The sequence below is a fragment of the Platalea leucorodia genome, assembly GCF_965183815.1.
Source record: "Platalea leucorodia genome assembly, chromosome: 6".
Taxonomy (NCBI): Eukaryota; Metazoa; Chordata; class Aves; order Pelecaniformes; family Threskiornithidae; genus Platalea; species Platalea leucorodia.
Window position 1 is genome coordinate 43959019 of NC_138828.1, and position 14708 is coordinate 43973726.

Sequence of the window (14708 nt, forward strand, 5' to 3'; positions counted from 1 at the left end):
CTAGGTATTTCTCTCTGCCCTAAAAATCAAAATGAGTCAGTTTGAGCGTGAAGACCCATCTCAGAAGATCTTTCTGTTTTTTACAAGAAAGACTGAGATGACACATGCCAGCATTCAGAGTATTCATGCAAGGCATGGGAGAGAGAGGGCTGTCTCTTCAGCTGGAGTGGACATAGACCTTCAACTCCAACATTATGGAAGGTGCTCTAGCTACTATTCTGCATGTTATACTCTCCAAACTTCCTGTTGAAATCGCAGTGCATGGAAGAATGCAAAAAAATCACCCGGTCAGAAAGATAAGCAGATGGTACCCTGGTTTCATAGGTCAAGTGGTGCAAATATCCACTGAGGAAACAACATTTTTAAGTCACTGAATGAAAACCATAAGCAACACTGGAAGTACCAACAGTAATCCATGACTTCTGAACTCCTGGTAGGTTTTTCACAGTTTAATTCACTGTATAATGCAATAGATGATGGGAACATCTTTGAGAGAAAGTTTTGTGTACTTGCTGGTACATACAGTATCATATAATTCATTTCATGTAAATATGCAAATCTAAGATCAAAACTAAGTCCATGGTTTGTTTTCCTTAGTGTCTCAAACTGGAAAAAACTTACAGGAAACCATAATGCATAAAATCAAGAATTAAGATACAAACAACTTTTGTTTACTTCCATGCTGGTTTTAGTGGGATAGAGTTAAATTTCTTCACAGTAGCTTGCATGGGCTTACGTTTTGGATTTGTGATGAAAACAGCATTGATAATACAGAGATGTTTTCATTATTGCTGAGCAGCGCTCACACAGAGTCAAGGCTTTTTCTGCTTCTCACATCACCCCACCAGCGAGCCGGCGGGGGGTGCACAAGCAGCTGGGAGGGGACACAGCTGGGACAGCTGACCCCAACTGACCAAAGGGATATCCCACACCATATGACGTCATGGTCAGCAGATAAAGCTGGGGGAAGAAGAAGGAAGTGGGGGGATGTTTGGAGTGATGGACGTTTGTCTTCCTAAGTAACCGTTACGCACGATGGAGCCCTGCTTACCTAGAGATGGCTCTAAACACCTGCCTGCAGATGGGAAGTAGCAAATGAATTCCTCATTTTGCTTTGTTTGCATGCACAGCATTTGTTTTACCTATTAAACTGTTTTTATCTCAACCCATGAGTTTTTTTTATTTTCACCTTTCTGATTCTCTCCCCCATCCCACCAGGGTAGGGAGGAGTGAGCAAGTGGCTACGTGGTGCTTAGTTGCTGGCTGGGTTTAAACCACAACAACTTCTTTTACTTCTTATTTTAATTCTGTTCTCAAAAGATAAGATTCGCTATGCATGCACTGTGCAAATATCTGAGCAGATTTTGCACACGTATGGATGTGCTTACCAAGCATTATCCAAACTGTATATTTAAACATTAAACTGCATATGTACATACAGTTTGCTTATATAAATCTGTGAAACATTTTGCAAGGAAAAGGGAATGTATCATGAACATCTGACCACAAATGTTCATTCTGTTATACTCGTCAGAGCTATTTAAGATAATACACAATGCATACGCATAATGCACAGGTACATCAGTTTAAGTATAATTTAGCTAGTGCAGTAGCTCTAGTTTGGCAAGTATTTATACAGCTGCAAATATTTTCTGAAATGAGAAGTCCTCCAAAACCACGATATCCTTTACAATATTGTGCTAGCCAACACAGACACGTGGGCTTTGTGTCAGTTTTTCTTACCATCAGCATTGCACCGTACTCGCTCGTATTCCTCACTCAAAGGTCTGCCAGAATGCCAGTGACAAAGCTCATCAAATTCCTTGTATTTAATAAGTGAAGTAACTGCAGGATCATTGCTGAAAATTACAAACATTAAATAGAGGAGAAACAAAAAGTGTTTTCTGGCATCTCTAATGAAACATTCAAAACATTAAAAAAAAAAAAAAAAGAGTATTTTGAGAAATACAATTTCACTGTGGCAGAAAACCAACATATGGTTTAATTCTACTCCAAATATAGTGTGTCAAGATAGCCTCAGTTTTTCAGAAAGAATTACTAACAAACAAAGTAAAACTCCATTTTTTCACTTCTTTTCATACAGACTAATCACAGAATGCAATGTAACTACATAACTCACACACTGGCTAAGAAATACTCATTGTGCAGCACAGAACCCAATTCCACAAGCAGCAGAGCAAATGAAAAGGATAATCTATTCTTACTTTTTTTTCCAGTATTTTTATTTAATGTTTTTCTTCTCCTGAAATCAATCTGAGCTTTGCAATTTAGGATAAGACCTTTCAAATACAAATTGTACATCTAGAAAAACAGTTCCAGAATGTAAAATAAGAAACAAAGACTATAATGCAAACAAATAACAGTATGAGAAAATATGGATATATTGACTCTTATCCATTCTTGTTCTGAACTTTCTGTTAATATTTACACCATGTAAATGTGAAATTTTACCCAGTCATAGCAAAAGCACTTCTACATTTATACAAATTGAGCATAATACGGATGTAAAGTGCAGAGGAGTAGAAAATAAGCCCATATAATGTTATTTCATTAGAATAAAACTCATATATGTACCTTTCTAAAACAGGTAGGTCTTTCAAAACGTCTCCAGCATAATCTTCAACAAGACCAGATTTCACTGGGATTAGTCCAATGTTATGAATTTCTGTTTCATAGTCTTCACGGTGTAAAAAATAATTAATATAGTTTAATTAAGAATATATATAATTGCATATCATACTTGAAAATTCTGTCAAGTTACATTATAAATGAAATCCTATAAAGCAAAATTTCCTAAAAGTAAGCAGCAGTTCACTAGTTCCCCTCTTCCTGTTTCTTCTCAAGCATGGAAAGAAGAATGAAGCAGACATCATCATTGCTTCTGAGTAGATATTCTCAAAATCCATTTTAGACACCTACGCTTTTTGAATGTTACAACCCATCCCATCTCACAGGCATGTACTTTCCTGCACTGATTCCATAAAGACCACAGTCTCCTAAATATGCACTTTCAACTGCACTTATGTTAGACGACTAAAGATGACATGTAACATCATATTGTGCATCCTTCCCACGTTTGAAGTCTAGCCACAACTTCAGTCTTCAAGGTCTCCAAAGGAGATACAGAAATAGGCAACACAAATGCTGTGCCAGAAGATGCCTTAATATCCCACAGATAACAAAGAAACCGTCTTTTTTTGCCCACTTTGCATCTTTGAAATCAGCTGAAGAACACTCACAAACTTCAGCAGACTTATATTCCAGCCTTTACTGAATTTCTTACCAACTGTCTCTTCTAAAGATTTATACAATTTGATAGATTTAAAACAAACATTTGAAGGTGGTAACAAAACTGGTTCTCAAGAAATGTCAGATATCAGGCAAAAATCTCTACCTACTCCTTTCAGATATTCAGAACAGGTCTTGTAAGTGAGGGAAGAAAATAAATAATCTCTGAGCCAACTTCCCCAATTATGGGCTACTAAACAGGATGATGGTGTAACTTAAGACACTTATGGGCAAGGCACATTTCTACAACCTTCAAGGATGGCAATGTGAGCTACAGTGATGGCTGGACTCTCTACCGTTAGGGTAACAATTCTATATCTCACTTAATTTGCTGCTCCCGTGCCCAATACCTGCATAACCCTATGTCAACATGTACAAAGATGTTCTTCAGAGACAGTCTTCCTGCAGCGTAATCGTTACTTTAATTATGAGTAGTTATTATGCTTTTTACTATTACTTGTATTACACTAATCATAATTTTTTTTACAGGACATACAATAGATTTGGGCTAGCAAATCATGAAACTAAACCCAATTCCTACTGAAGTCAATAACAACACTTGTGCTGTCTACAGTGGAGTCAGAATTTCACCCATAAGGCCTGGTCAGACTTATTTTGGCATCGGCTGCAAGTTTTGCTAGTGGGTTGAAAGGAAAGAGAGGATCCATAAAGCATGGATTAGATTTGTGATCAGGATAAAATCAGATCACTACTGCTATCACTAGAAATTCTAGAAATGAAGATCATGCTTCTAACTCTTTAATTTGTGGAGTTGTCAGTTGTACCTTTAAATGTCTGTTTCTGTTCAAGAAAGAGTTGGGAGGTCTTTCGTATTGGGAAAGCATCTCCAAAACTGTATTTCACAGACAATTTTGTTACAGTGTCCCATAAACATTGGTATTCATTCTCCATTTCTTTCCCCAATTCCTTTTTCAACTCTAATCCTGAGCAGGGAGGGAAGAAAGAAAAGAAAAAAAAAAATTAAAAAAGTTTCCTCAAACAGAACCTACCTATTCACCTGTGCAGCATCAGGCACAAAGACTTCAGTCGTATCCAAGGTCTTTGGTCATTAGAACAAATTAGGAGAGAATGTTGTACATTCACAGTTTTTAATAGCCCAGCATATAAATAACTAAATGTACTGAGAAGATGTATTTTGGAAACACCAGATTTAGACTGTCTGTGGAAGTCTGCAAGCTCCACAGCTAAAGAAGAGTTTTCTCGCCTTCACCCCCTGCAGGGCAGGATCTTGAATTGAGAATTTTCTTTTTAGTGCCCAATAATAGGTATCATTATAAAAACAAATGTTTCATATTCCTAACTTATACTTCCTTTAAAAATTCCTCTACACTTGCTCTACTGAGGTAAATACAGGACATTTTGTGACCAGATTCATAAAGAAAGCGTTCTGGTTTACTATCAGACAGACAGACAAACTCATGGCAGAGGATTTCAGGTAAAGAGAATTACTCTGAAAGAACATTTGCTACAATTCTTTTTCCATACTTTCTTGCTCTGTCAGCTTCTGTAACTTTTTTGTGAATCTTAACACATGGGATGGTGTTCTTAAAGCTCCAACTCCCAAATCAATGTATTTATAAGACAATATATGTTTTTTTCTGAATCAATCTCACATGAAATTAAAAATCCAATGTCACAGTGACATTAGGGATCAAATCTAGTTTCCATTCTGACTGCATTGCACTAAGACAAAATTAAATGGATAGAAAACTGGCTAAAAAACAAAAGGTTGAGCATACCCAACAACACTGACACAGAGCTCTTACTACCTATGCTATATCACTCTTCCTTTGCATCAGTACAGGTGGCACATCGAAGGTATGATATGGAAAAGTATTCAGAATGAATACTGGTGAAAGATGTGATTTTCTAGACTTGGCTATAGAAAAAAGTTTCCCTGTTATTCTATAAAATGTATCCATTATATGGGTAATTAGAAAATTGTGCTCATTTCTGCTTGTACAAGCAGTTTCATTCTCATTTTGCAGCTTAATAAAGTTAGAAATGTAAGAAAGCAAACTGTTCAACGAAGATAAATACCTTTAATGTATTCAACCTCATAGTAATGTGCAAGATTTATGAGCAGTGAATCATCATTTAAGTCAGGCAGGTAAGTTAAATCCAATTTCCAATCACTTGTATCACTTAGCTGTGTCAGGGCAAAATGCATACACAACTGCTGCTGTTAAAATAAAGCAAAGAATTAATTCTTATGGAGCACCTTTTCATGTGGAGGGATCAAAGCATCTCCAAAGCAAGGTTAACTACCACAGATTTTATTGACATGAAAACCAACACACTGTTACTTGACTTCTTTGTGATCAGGAAACCGCCTTCACTGTTATAACCAACTTTAAACAATAAAAAGGCCTGCCATCAAACTTCCCATACTGGATGAGACCAAAAGGTCCATCTAGCCCAGCACCCTAACACTAATGCTGACTAACTGGAGATGTCTAAGAAGAGGTCAAGTATAGAGATATTGCCTCAAACTTTATCCTAGCCCAACTGATCTGTGGCTCACAAGATTCCTGAACCAGGTAAGGTTTGTTTCCAACAGGTACATTACATTCTTTGATCTCATCAGATGACTAAAGTAGCATATAAAGGAAAATGAAAACTGAAATGACAATTGTACCTGATGACAGGGGAAGTAAGACAGTGCTACACATACCATTTTTATTAATGGCAAAACTTGCTTAGTCCAGCAGGATTTCATGATCCTAATCTGAGCTCTCTGTGAAAGAGGCATATGAAGAAGAAAAGCCACTGTAAGACACTGCATTCTACAGAGGTCAGCTGCTTCTTCTGGAGAGAGGGGTTTACTTCTTCCCTGTTGAGAGATGACAGATAAAAAGTTGACCACGTCCTTCAGTAAAATAATTGTGTTCACCTCTACTTAATTGAATGGTTTGCACTTTGTTAAAACAGCTAATAATTTTGATCTATTTAAAAAATTTGTGCATTTTAATTACTTGTGGATACACTTACTTCAAAATGAACATTCTTATAGTGCTGGTAGATGCAGATCAGTTATAATGTAAAAAAAATTCTCTTTTCTGAAAAGATTACGGCTATTAAAATCAAGACAAAACTTACAAACAATTGTCAGTGTGTCTGGCTAGAAATGTTATTATTTTAAGAGGAAAATTTAGTATCTATGTATAGACCTATGCTCTTTTCTCAACTGCACAGCAAAAAGTCTGTACAGAAATCCAGCTGTGCTAACCACTCGTAGCTATCCTGTAGTCCATTGAATATGTGTCTCAAAATATTACTGATATATTGTGTCTGTGTTAACTTGATGAAAATATAAGGCTTGCAGTATGGTCACAAAAACAATGTCATGACCACATCTAGAAAGAAACATTTTTTCTGAAATGTCTTGCTAACTTGAGGAAAAGCATATTCTGTAAAAGCTAGTATGCCACTGAACGTTAGGAAAAGAAAAATGATGAGCGCAACTACCTTCTAAGGTAAAACTTCCTACGGAAGTAGTTGGTCCTAAGGTAAAACTTTCCCCAGGAATAGCCACTGCAGCAGGGGGCACAGTGTGACCCACAGAAAGACCATGCTCCTTTGGAAAAGCTGTGGCCACAGCAATTATCTGAACCAGACCACTTACAGAATGCAGTCACGAAGGAAGCAGCTGGGCCTCTCTTCATCTTGGGATCTAGAAGTACAATCATCTCTCCTGTTAGCAAAATGGTTATGGTCACTGTGCTGAAAAGATATTAAAAAAATTCTTACTCTTGCCGATAGCTTTGTCTTTGGTCCCATGGAAGTATTTGCATTTTCCAACATGTTGCTGTATATTTTTAATCCCACAGCACAAGCAAGAACACAGACCACACGGCGAATGTCAGATCCTTCAGGCCACAGTTGTTTCAACAAATGGACAGTCTGGCAAACCTGTAGTCATAACATGATGAATAGCACAAATGACCGCTATAATAAAAATTACAAAAAAAAGGACAAGTCTTATCCTTTACAGAGTTCCATCAGAGAAGGGAAAAAAAGGATATGAAAACTACAGAAGGAAAAGTGGGCACAATCATTAGTAAAAATAGCTCTTTTATGGCATGCCCCTGAGGGCACCAACAGCCCTGACTGTCCCTGCCCAACCCCTGGGGCCTGCCCCCACCTGCTGCCCAGGGCCCCATTTCAGCCCCTTGGGACCGTCAGTCCCTGCCCCAGCGATGCTGCAGCAGTGCCAGTCTTCAGCTCACCGCAGCCCAGCAGGCTGACAACCCGGTCTGGCCTCAGCCTGTTCCCAGGGAGGTGCCTGATGCCTGGGCTGGCAGCTGCCCCCCGGCTGCCCTGCTTGGGGCTGGGGCAGTGGGATAGGCCCTGGCTACCAGGCCCTGCCCTGCCGCCTCCAGGGGAGCTCCCACAGCCTGGGCCCCAGGGGAGCAGCCACCTGTCCTCACCGCACCCTGATGTTTTTCTGCTCATGGGGTATGCAATTATTGAACTTGCCTCAGGAAAGGTAATCATAATAAAACAAAGTATTAGCAGTAGCCAGGCAGCCATGTTTCTACTGACTTTAAAATGCTTTCTAAGTAACACCATTTTTTTCTGGAATGAAAAAAAATCAGCTTGCTGGACCAGTATCATTTTCACTGAAGTCCAAGGAAGCCTTGCTGCTGTCCTCTGCAGGAGCAGAGGTACAGTCACAACCCTGCAGTGCAACTTAACACTCAGGAAAATGGCAGGGGTATATTGGGCACTAAAGGTATAATATATACATAAAACCACCAAACTTTTACGGTTAAAATATTGTAAAATGAGATTAATGAATCCATCGCTTTAATCACACAAGCACGGACCTAGCAATTGTAATCAAGCTCTTAAAAAAAAATTCCCAGATCGTGCATGCTTTTATAGTCAACAGAGTGTGCAAGCCTTGGCAGCTGCAACAGAAAGGTTTAGATTTTGAGATGTCTCTACAGACAAGGTTGCTGCTGGCAGCAGCACCGACTCTTGCCCGCCGCTGCTGAACATACCCTCCTACATCCTACCCTCAGGAGCCAGCTGCTGCCAAGGGGGGGGAGGCAAGGGCCACAGCACACCCAGAGGGTAGTAGCCACAGCCCCCCAGGTGGCTAAAGCTGGATTTATGCCACAGATGGTGTTTTCTGCCGAATGGGCTGGTTCCCATCTTCAACAAGACAAAGGCAGTCACCAAGAGGGAAAAATCCCTTAAGTGGCATCCCACTGATCAGCTTCCAGCTGAACCATCCTACTTTAGTGAACTTTAAAGAAAGAAACAGCTTCAAGCTTCTGTGAAGGAGAATGGGCACAGAGGAGACCTTCTCAGACTCAGAGTGTCAATTTCAGGATAAGGAAGAGAGCGCCCAGTTCTGGCTAGGAAAGAATTTCAGGCAAAGGAATGGAGGAAGACAGTCGGCTTGAGGAGAAAAAAGAAAAAGGATCAAAGAAGTCCAATTACCTCTTTTTGTATTGTTTTCAGGCTCAGCTTGAGATGTTCATATAGACACACGAATGGTTCTTTGTACCTGACTAGGTTTTCACAGGCATATCGCAGATCTCCTTCATACTAAGAAGTGCAGAAGTCAAAGTTATATGCAAAAGTCAATAGATACAATGCATCAGGGACTACTAGCCACAGACAGAAACCATTCAGATATATAACAATCCTCAGCCTCCAAGAAACATCTATTGTAAATAAAACTCCTTTAAACATCACATCCCTGGCTTAAATGCTGGTCTCGTCTGGCATATTACAAGTCAACGAAGACAAATGATATTGAAGTTAAGGGAAAGGCTGTATTTGAGACTACCATATTTTAAGTGAACAAGGATGTGAAATGAGACTACAGAGGACAGGGCAGGAATTTGCCACCAATCACAATGTTTGCCTGTTAAGGATTTCAAGACCAGTAGATTAAAGATACATAAAATGAGCCACGTATCAGTGCTTTATAATTTTAATATGTAAAATATAATACTCATATTGAGATATTTTAATTAAATCTGCTAAGCAGAATTAACACCGTTATTGCAAACCAACAACAAAGTTGTGTAACTTACCATTTGAAAAAATAATCTGTGTTTATACACACTCTGAACATGATATCCATAAACTCTAAGAAAATCATACTCCTGTCCTGAAGCAAGCACAACGTTGATTTTCTTTGACAGTGAATGAGCAATTAATATAGATAAATAGTCAGTTTGGAGAGAGGTCAGTCCTATGTCAGATACGATGATGAAGTAAGGATAGCTTTTCTTCAGGAAAATCTTCCATTTGGATGATAAACAATTGGAAAATTCTGTGTGAACAGTGGTGCCTGTGTTATGCCTCAGGTGTTCTATTAATGCAGTACGTAAGAAAAGAAAATGAGGATACGGCAAGTACATCTGTTCTGCATCCTGTGGGAAATAAAACCAATGAAATTATCCAGTTACATTTGTTGACACAATGAACAGTTTCCTAATCCTGATTACAATCAAGCAGTTGGTTTTGAAGGAGTGCAGTGGTTTAAACAGCAGACAAATGGCACTTGTTCAGTACCTTGAAGAAAACAATGACGTATTTGGCTCCTTTTTCAGTGAAATCCTGCAGGAAGCATTCAATTTGGTAGAAGAAGTTTAGATATTGTGTTTCCTCATCTAAAAACATAAGGAGTAAGGAATCCCCATCTATCACAAAGAATTCAGACTCAACAAAGTCTTTTAACAGACTGACATACCTGAAAGAAAAAGAAATAGCATGTACATAATATTACTCCAAGAAAAGCTGGGGACATGGGACAGAAGAAATTTACTTACTAATAGATTTTAAAATAAATGTTTTTGTTAATTAAATCAAGTAAGCATTAAATGTATAAATTAAATCAATAGCAACCATCTTTCTTGGATCTAAGGTTAGTCTTAAATAGCTTGCAATCCTTTCAGTTATTGAATGTATTAGCAATTTTCTCCTTTACAGCTCCAGATACTTTTGTAGCATCTGAGGCTTCTGTGACTTATGTAGCACCTCTTGTCCGTGTCTGCTTATGCAGAAAGTGTTATCTGTTCTATAAGAAATACCCCACAGGAGATAACGACAAAACACATTTTGACAGCCTTCCGGCCTGAGTTTCCAGCTAAAAATAGCAAGTGGCTTATCAACAACTATCACGACAATGACAACTACCTCCCTCATCCAAGGAATGTCTATGCCAAGAAAAATACCTTAACAGCAAGAGGAATCCAATCACAATACATGCCTTCAAGAGACGAAAGAATTAAAAGACTTCTTCATCCCCTTCCCATTTCAGAAAACTATGAAAGTTCATAAAATTTGCATTCATCAGTCTTAGGTCAAACTTGAAACAAATCCTCTTCACTAAAGATGGCAAATATAAACAGGCAGCACCTCAGTGGTTTTTAATACATCCTAGGAATGGACTGCATTCTCCAGCTCTTTAAGAATCCATGAAAGTCCAGGGACATGATGTTTTACCCAGGACAGACCAAGGAGTCAGAAGAACTTCTGCAGGTCCAGATGAAGAGGCAAGCCCTTCTAGTAAAGGTTCTCTGCTTTCATGTTTGTCTATTACATACTACACTATTACTAATTACAATACTAATGCATATTATGAGAACATCCATACTCTAATGATAAGAATGTGCTTGTTTTCTTCAAGGCTGTCAAAAATGCCTTATACACACCTTAGATACACACCTGGGAAGACCCGCCTTTTCTTTCTGGCTGGGATCAGTAGCCTCTGGTTTACAAGCCCAGTTTGTTACCTGATGCAATGAGTAGCCTTCCATGAACAAAAACTATGTAAACTTCTGTCTTAAACATTTAAATTGTCTGCCTTTAATTAATACTAATCTCTTTAGCATGTCAGCTCCAGAATGCAGAGAAGACACTTCACTGTCAATGTGAATGACACTATTGCTAATCCTTTTCCATATCAAGCAGGGGAAGGAATCAGAATCTGGAGATGCAGAAGATCATACGTGAGAACTGACATGCAAAAACACAGAAGGTATATACGAAAAGGAAAATTCTGTAGGAAAACTGTTTTAAATGCTGTAAAAGAAGTAGCCTTAAAACATGTAAGGAAACATGCTCAAAAAGAGAATGACAGAGGATTTGAAAAAGAATAAAAAGCAATAGTTAAAATTGTACTTCAGTTCCTAAAATGTGCAGACGATCCCTACTCTTTGGGCAGACATTCTATTATATTGGGAATCTTCCTTCATGTGGCTGGAAGAAGTATGAAATCCTAAGCATGCCTTAGGTCTCCTGGTTTTCCACAAACCTAGGTGACAAGCACATAGCTTCATTCTCCAAGGGGGACTACACCATCACGTCTACTTAGTTCAAAGAAACTATTTCTATTACCATTTCTTACATTTCTTTCCATGAACCCCACTGTACTTACTGAGCTCTTGATAGGGATGCCCAAACATGTAGCCTCAACTTCTTCAGAAATTCAAGATGTTTTCTTATTTCTAAAATAACCACATATATGGTTATTGATAGAACTATATAACCATAACTCATCAATTAATTACAAAAGAGCCAAAAGGTAGGACACTGCAATAAAAGCCACAGACATGAGCGTAAGTTAATAACAGCTCCTCACCAGGGCTTTGGGAATCACGTTCATGCTGGAAAACTTTGAAATCTTTGCCTTCTGTTTGTGATGCCTGCAGTGTCACTTCTTCAGTGGTCGAGATACTGTAAGTGTTACTGTAATCTGGGTCTTCAGCTTCTTTTTCTCTATCTTCCTCTTCTTTAAGCATCTGCATAACAGCTGCTTCTGCTTTGTCACTGGTCTCATCCTCCTCATCACTGTCACTCTCTTTATGTTCCTTTGTTGGAATGAAGTCTATTTTCTCACTGTCGCTACACGCACTATCATTATCACTAGCATTCTCATTTGCATCATTATGAAGGACTTTGTTGAAATGGCCTTCTGCAGAATCCATCACAGATCTTGATTCTGGCATCCAAAAAAAGAAAAATTTAAGCAATCAAGAGATAATTTTCAGGAAATATGGTATGCTCTGAGGCTTCAACCATTAAATTATCTACTTCGTAATCACACTGGAATAAAACTTTAACAAAAATCAGAAAGCATTTTGTGAACATCCTTGTGAGACAACGTCCCTGTGAGACATATTTTCAATAAATATTTTTGTGAACTATAGGGAAAACATCAGCTTTTGTCTTTCTTAAAGTTCAGTAAAGAGGAGCATTACATATCTGTTTTGTGCTTTGCATGAAGGGACCCTTGGGGGGGGGTTAGTCATAATTTGCTATATTAGCTATATCTACATGGCATGCTCCAAGGAATGACCCATGTTTCCTGGTTCAAGTGACTTGTACCCACACCGTTCGTGCTAGTCCAGTCACAAGTAGGCATGCCACAACATCTTGATTGCACGATGGCTGTAATCATGGTTTGGTATCAATCCCACTTTTTAATTCAGTTTTAGCTTTTTTATTAATTTTTTTTTTTTCAAGGGTAGAATTCTCAAATCTTGAGTAATCATACAGCTGTAATGGTTAGGGTAACTCCCCACTTTATGAGACCATGATGTTCAGTTCCTTTGAGCTAAAGAACAAACAAGCAGCTTGGGATAACCCTGCACACTCCCTACCACATCAGCTCAGTTCTTCTGAACTTAGTTTACTCTAGTTTCCATTCAGGTAACAGCCTCATGCAGTGTCTATCTTTGCAGTACTTGCCATTGCAGTATTCATATGCCTTAGATATGGTTATCCTTCATTTTCCTGAGACCATAAAAGGACGATTTCATATGTAGATGTCGTTTTTAGTCTTATAACCTTTCTTAAAAAACTAACAAAAGAAACTAAAGTGCAACTTCCATTTTTCAGATTTCACAAACTCAACTCAAAACTAAGCTGAAATTTTCTTTTTGATTTTCACCTTGTGTTAGTTTAAACTCCTAGCAAATGAAGTTGCAGAAAAAAGAAACAAAAATACATTTTTATCATCTACTTGTAAAATACTGTACACATAGTGTGCTATATTACAGCCGTGTGCTTAATGTGACTTTACAGTTGAACTTTAATACCTATTTTCACAAAATGTAAGCTATTTATATACATACAGCTACATAAAGTCGCCTTTTGTGTACCTGCATAGGTACTTTTTGTCAAGGCAGCAATAAAGCTAAGACTTTTGTCCATTTTCTTATCTAAATTTAAAAAGCTATATCAAAGGCTTGAGAACACCATTCTGGGATGAATCATGTATTTTTGCAAGCTGAAATTGTCACTTACCTAGAAAATGGCCATCACTACTTCAGCGATCTCCTAAGCAAGCGTGAGTTTCTATATCTGAAAATGCAAAGTCAGCCGTTCTCAAAGCAAGCCGTATCTGTACATACTCATGTACGGACTGATATATTTCCTTTTTTTTTAAAAAAAAAAAAAAAGGCTTAAATACTTTGCTACATCGGTGCTTTTCTGCAGTGTACACACTGACATCTGAGGTGCCTGGGGCTACAGTGTGGGCAGAGGCAACCAGGCGGCTTGGACACTCTGCCAGCAGCCTCGCTGCCCCTCCACGCTGCAGCGTGCTCCCTTGCTGCCTGCAAAGTCCCAGATGCTCCCCTGCATGCTGTCCAGCCACCTCTAGCCCTAAACCAACTGCAACCCTAATGCAAACCCCAACCTCAGCTCCAGCACCATGACTAAACCCAACCACAGCCTCCCTCCCCGAACTAAACCCAATCCTAGCCTTAACCCCAATCCCAGCCTCAGCCCCAAACCCCACCCTAAAGGCAACTCTAACCACAACGTCTAACAAAGCCCCGGCCCGGACAGTACCTGCTGCCGCTGCCCGCTCCGCCGCCAGGCCCAGCTCCGCCGCCACCCCGCCTTTAAGGCGCCGGCGTCCCCGGGCTCGGGCCCTGCCACCGCCCGCTGCCTCCGCTTTCGGTTTCTGTTCACGGCACGGCCCGGCCGCCAAGTTCAGGTTTCGTTTCACAGGTGCCGGGGGAACTGCGTCCCTGAACACAGCACTGCAAAGTATCACTGGTATTTCCTTGCTGCCATGAAATTATGCTTTTCAGTTACGGCGGCTTCAGGTAATAGTCCAAGAGCATATACAACGCAGAAAATAAATACTGATTCTTATTTCCGTCCCTTTATTCACCACAATCTATTCTTCTACAGCCTGCTTTCTTAAAGTAGGAAATTCCATATAAAAATAAACTAAGAGATATACTTCACACAACTTTTTAGCATTTCCAGCAAATCCTTTAGCAGGAACAGTCACTGTCACTGACACCCCTGTCACTTAGTTTAAAATAGTGAAGCCTCGACTCACAAGGGAACCTGGGTACCCAAGTACTGTTGAAACAACATTTAGGAAACCAGAG

General features: G+C 39.2%; 1 protein-coding gene across 7 annotated transcripts in view; it reads right to left on the bottom strand.

Annotated features, from left to right (window-relative positions):
- The window catches only part of LOC309591879 (putative ATP-dependent RNA helicase DDX60), a gene marked incomplete at its 5' end in the record, with an annotated part of 48082 nt that extends 33842 nt beyond the window's left edge, over window positions 1-14240 (bottom strand). For 2 of the 7 annotated variants that reach the window (XM_082314760.1, XM_082314757.1), the window contains 13 exons: window positions 1744-1859; window positions 2596-2698; window positions 4095-4253; window positions 5371-5512; window positions 6005-6163; window positions 7081-7242; window positions 8782-8889; window positions 9384-9725; window positions 9868-10045; window positions 11735-11804; window positions 11939-12298; window positions 13606-13662; window positions 14155-14229. In XM_082314760.1, coding sequence (XP_082170886.1) covers window positions 1744-1859; window positions 2596-2698; window positions 4095-4253; window positions 5371-5512; window positions 6005-6163; window positions 7081-7242; window positions 8782-8889; window positions 9384-9725; window positions 9868-10045; window positions 11735-11804; window positions 11939-12284 — 1885 coding nt within the window. Of the gene's footprint in view, window positions 1-1743; window positions 1860-2595; window positions 2699-4094; window positions 4254-5370; window positions 5513-6004; window positions 6164-7080; window positions 7243-8781; window positions 8890-9383; window positions 9726-9867; window positions 10046-11734; window positions 11805-11938; window positions 12306-13605; window positions 13736-14154 lie in introns of those variants that run through there. The other 5 variants (XR_014228458.1, XM_082314756.1, XM_082314758.1 and 2 more) reach the window with 4 other exon arrangements.
- Between the last annotated feature and the right edge of the window lie 468 nt (window positions 14241-14708).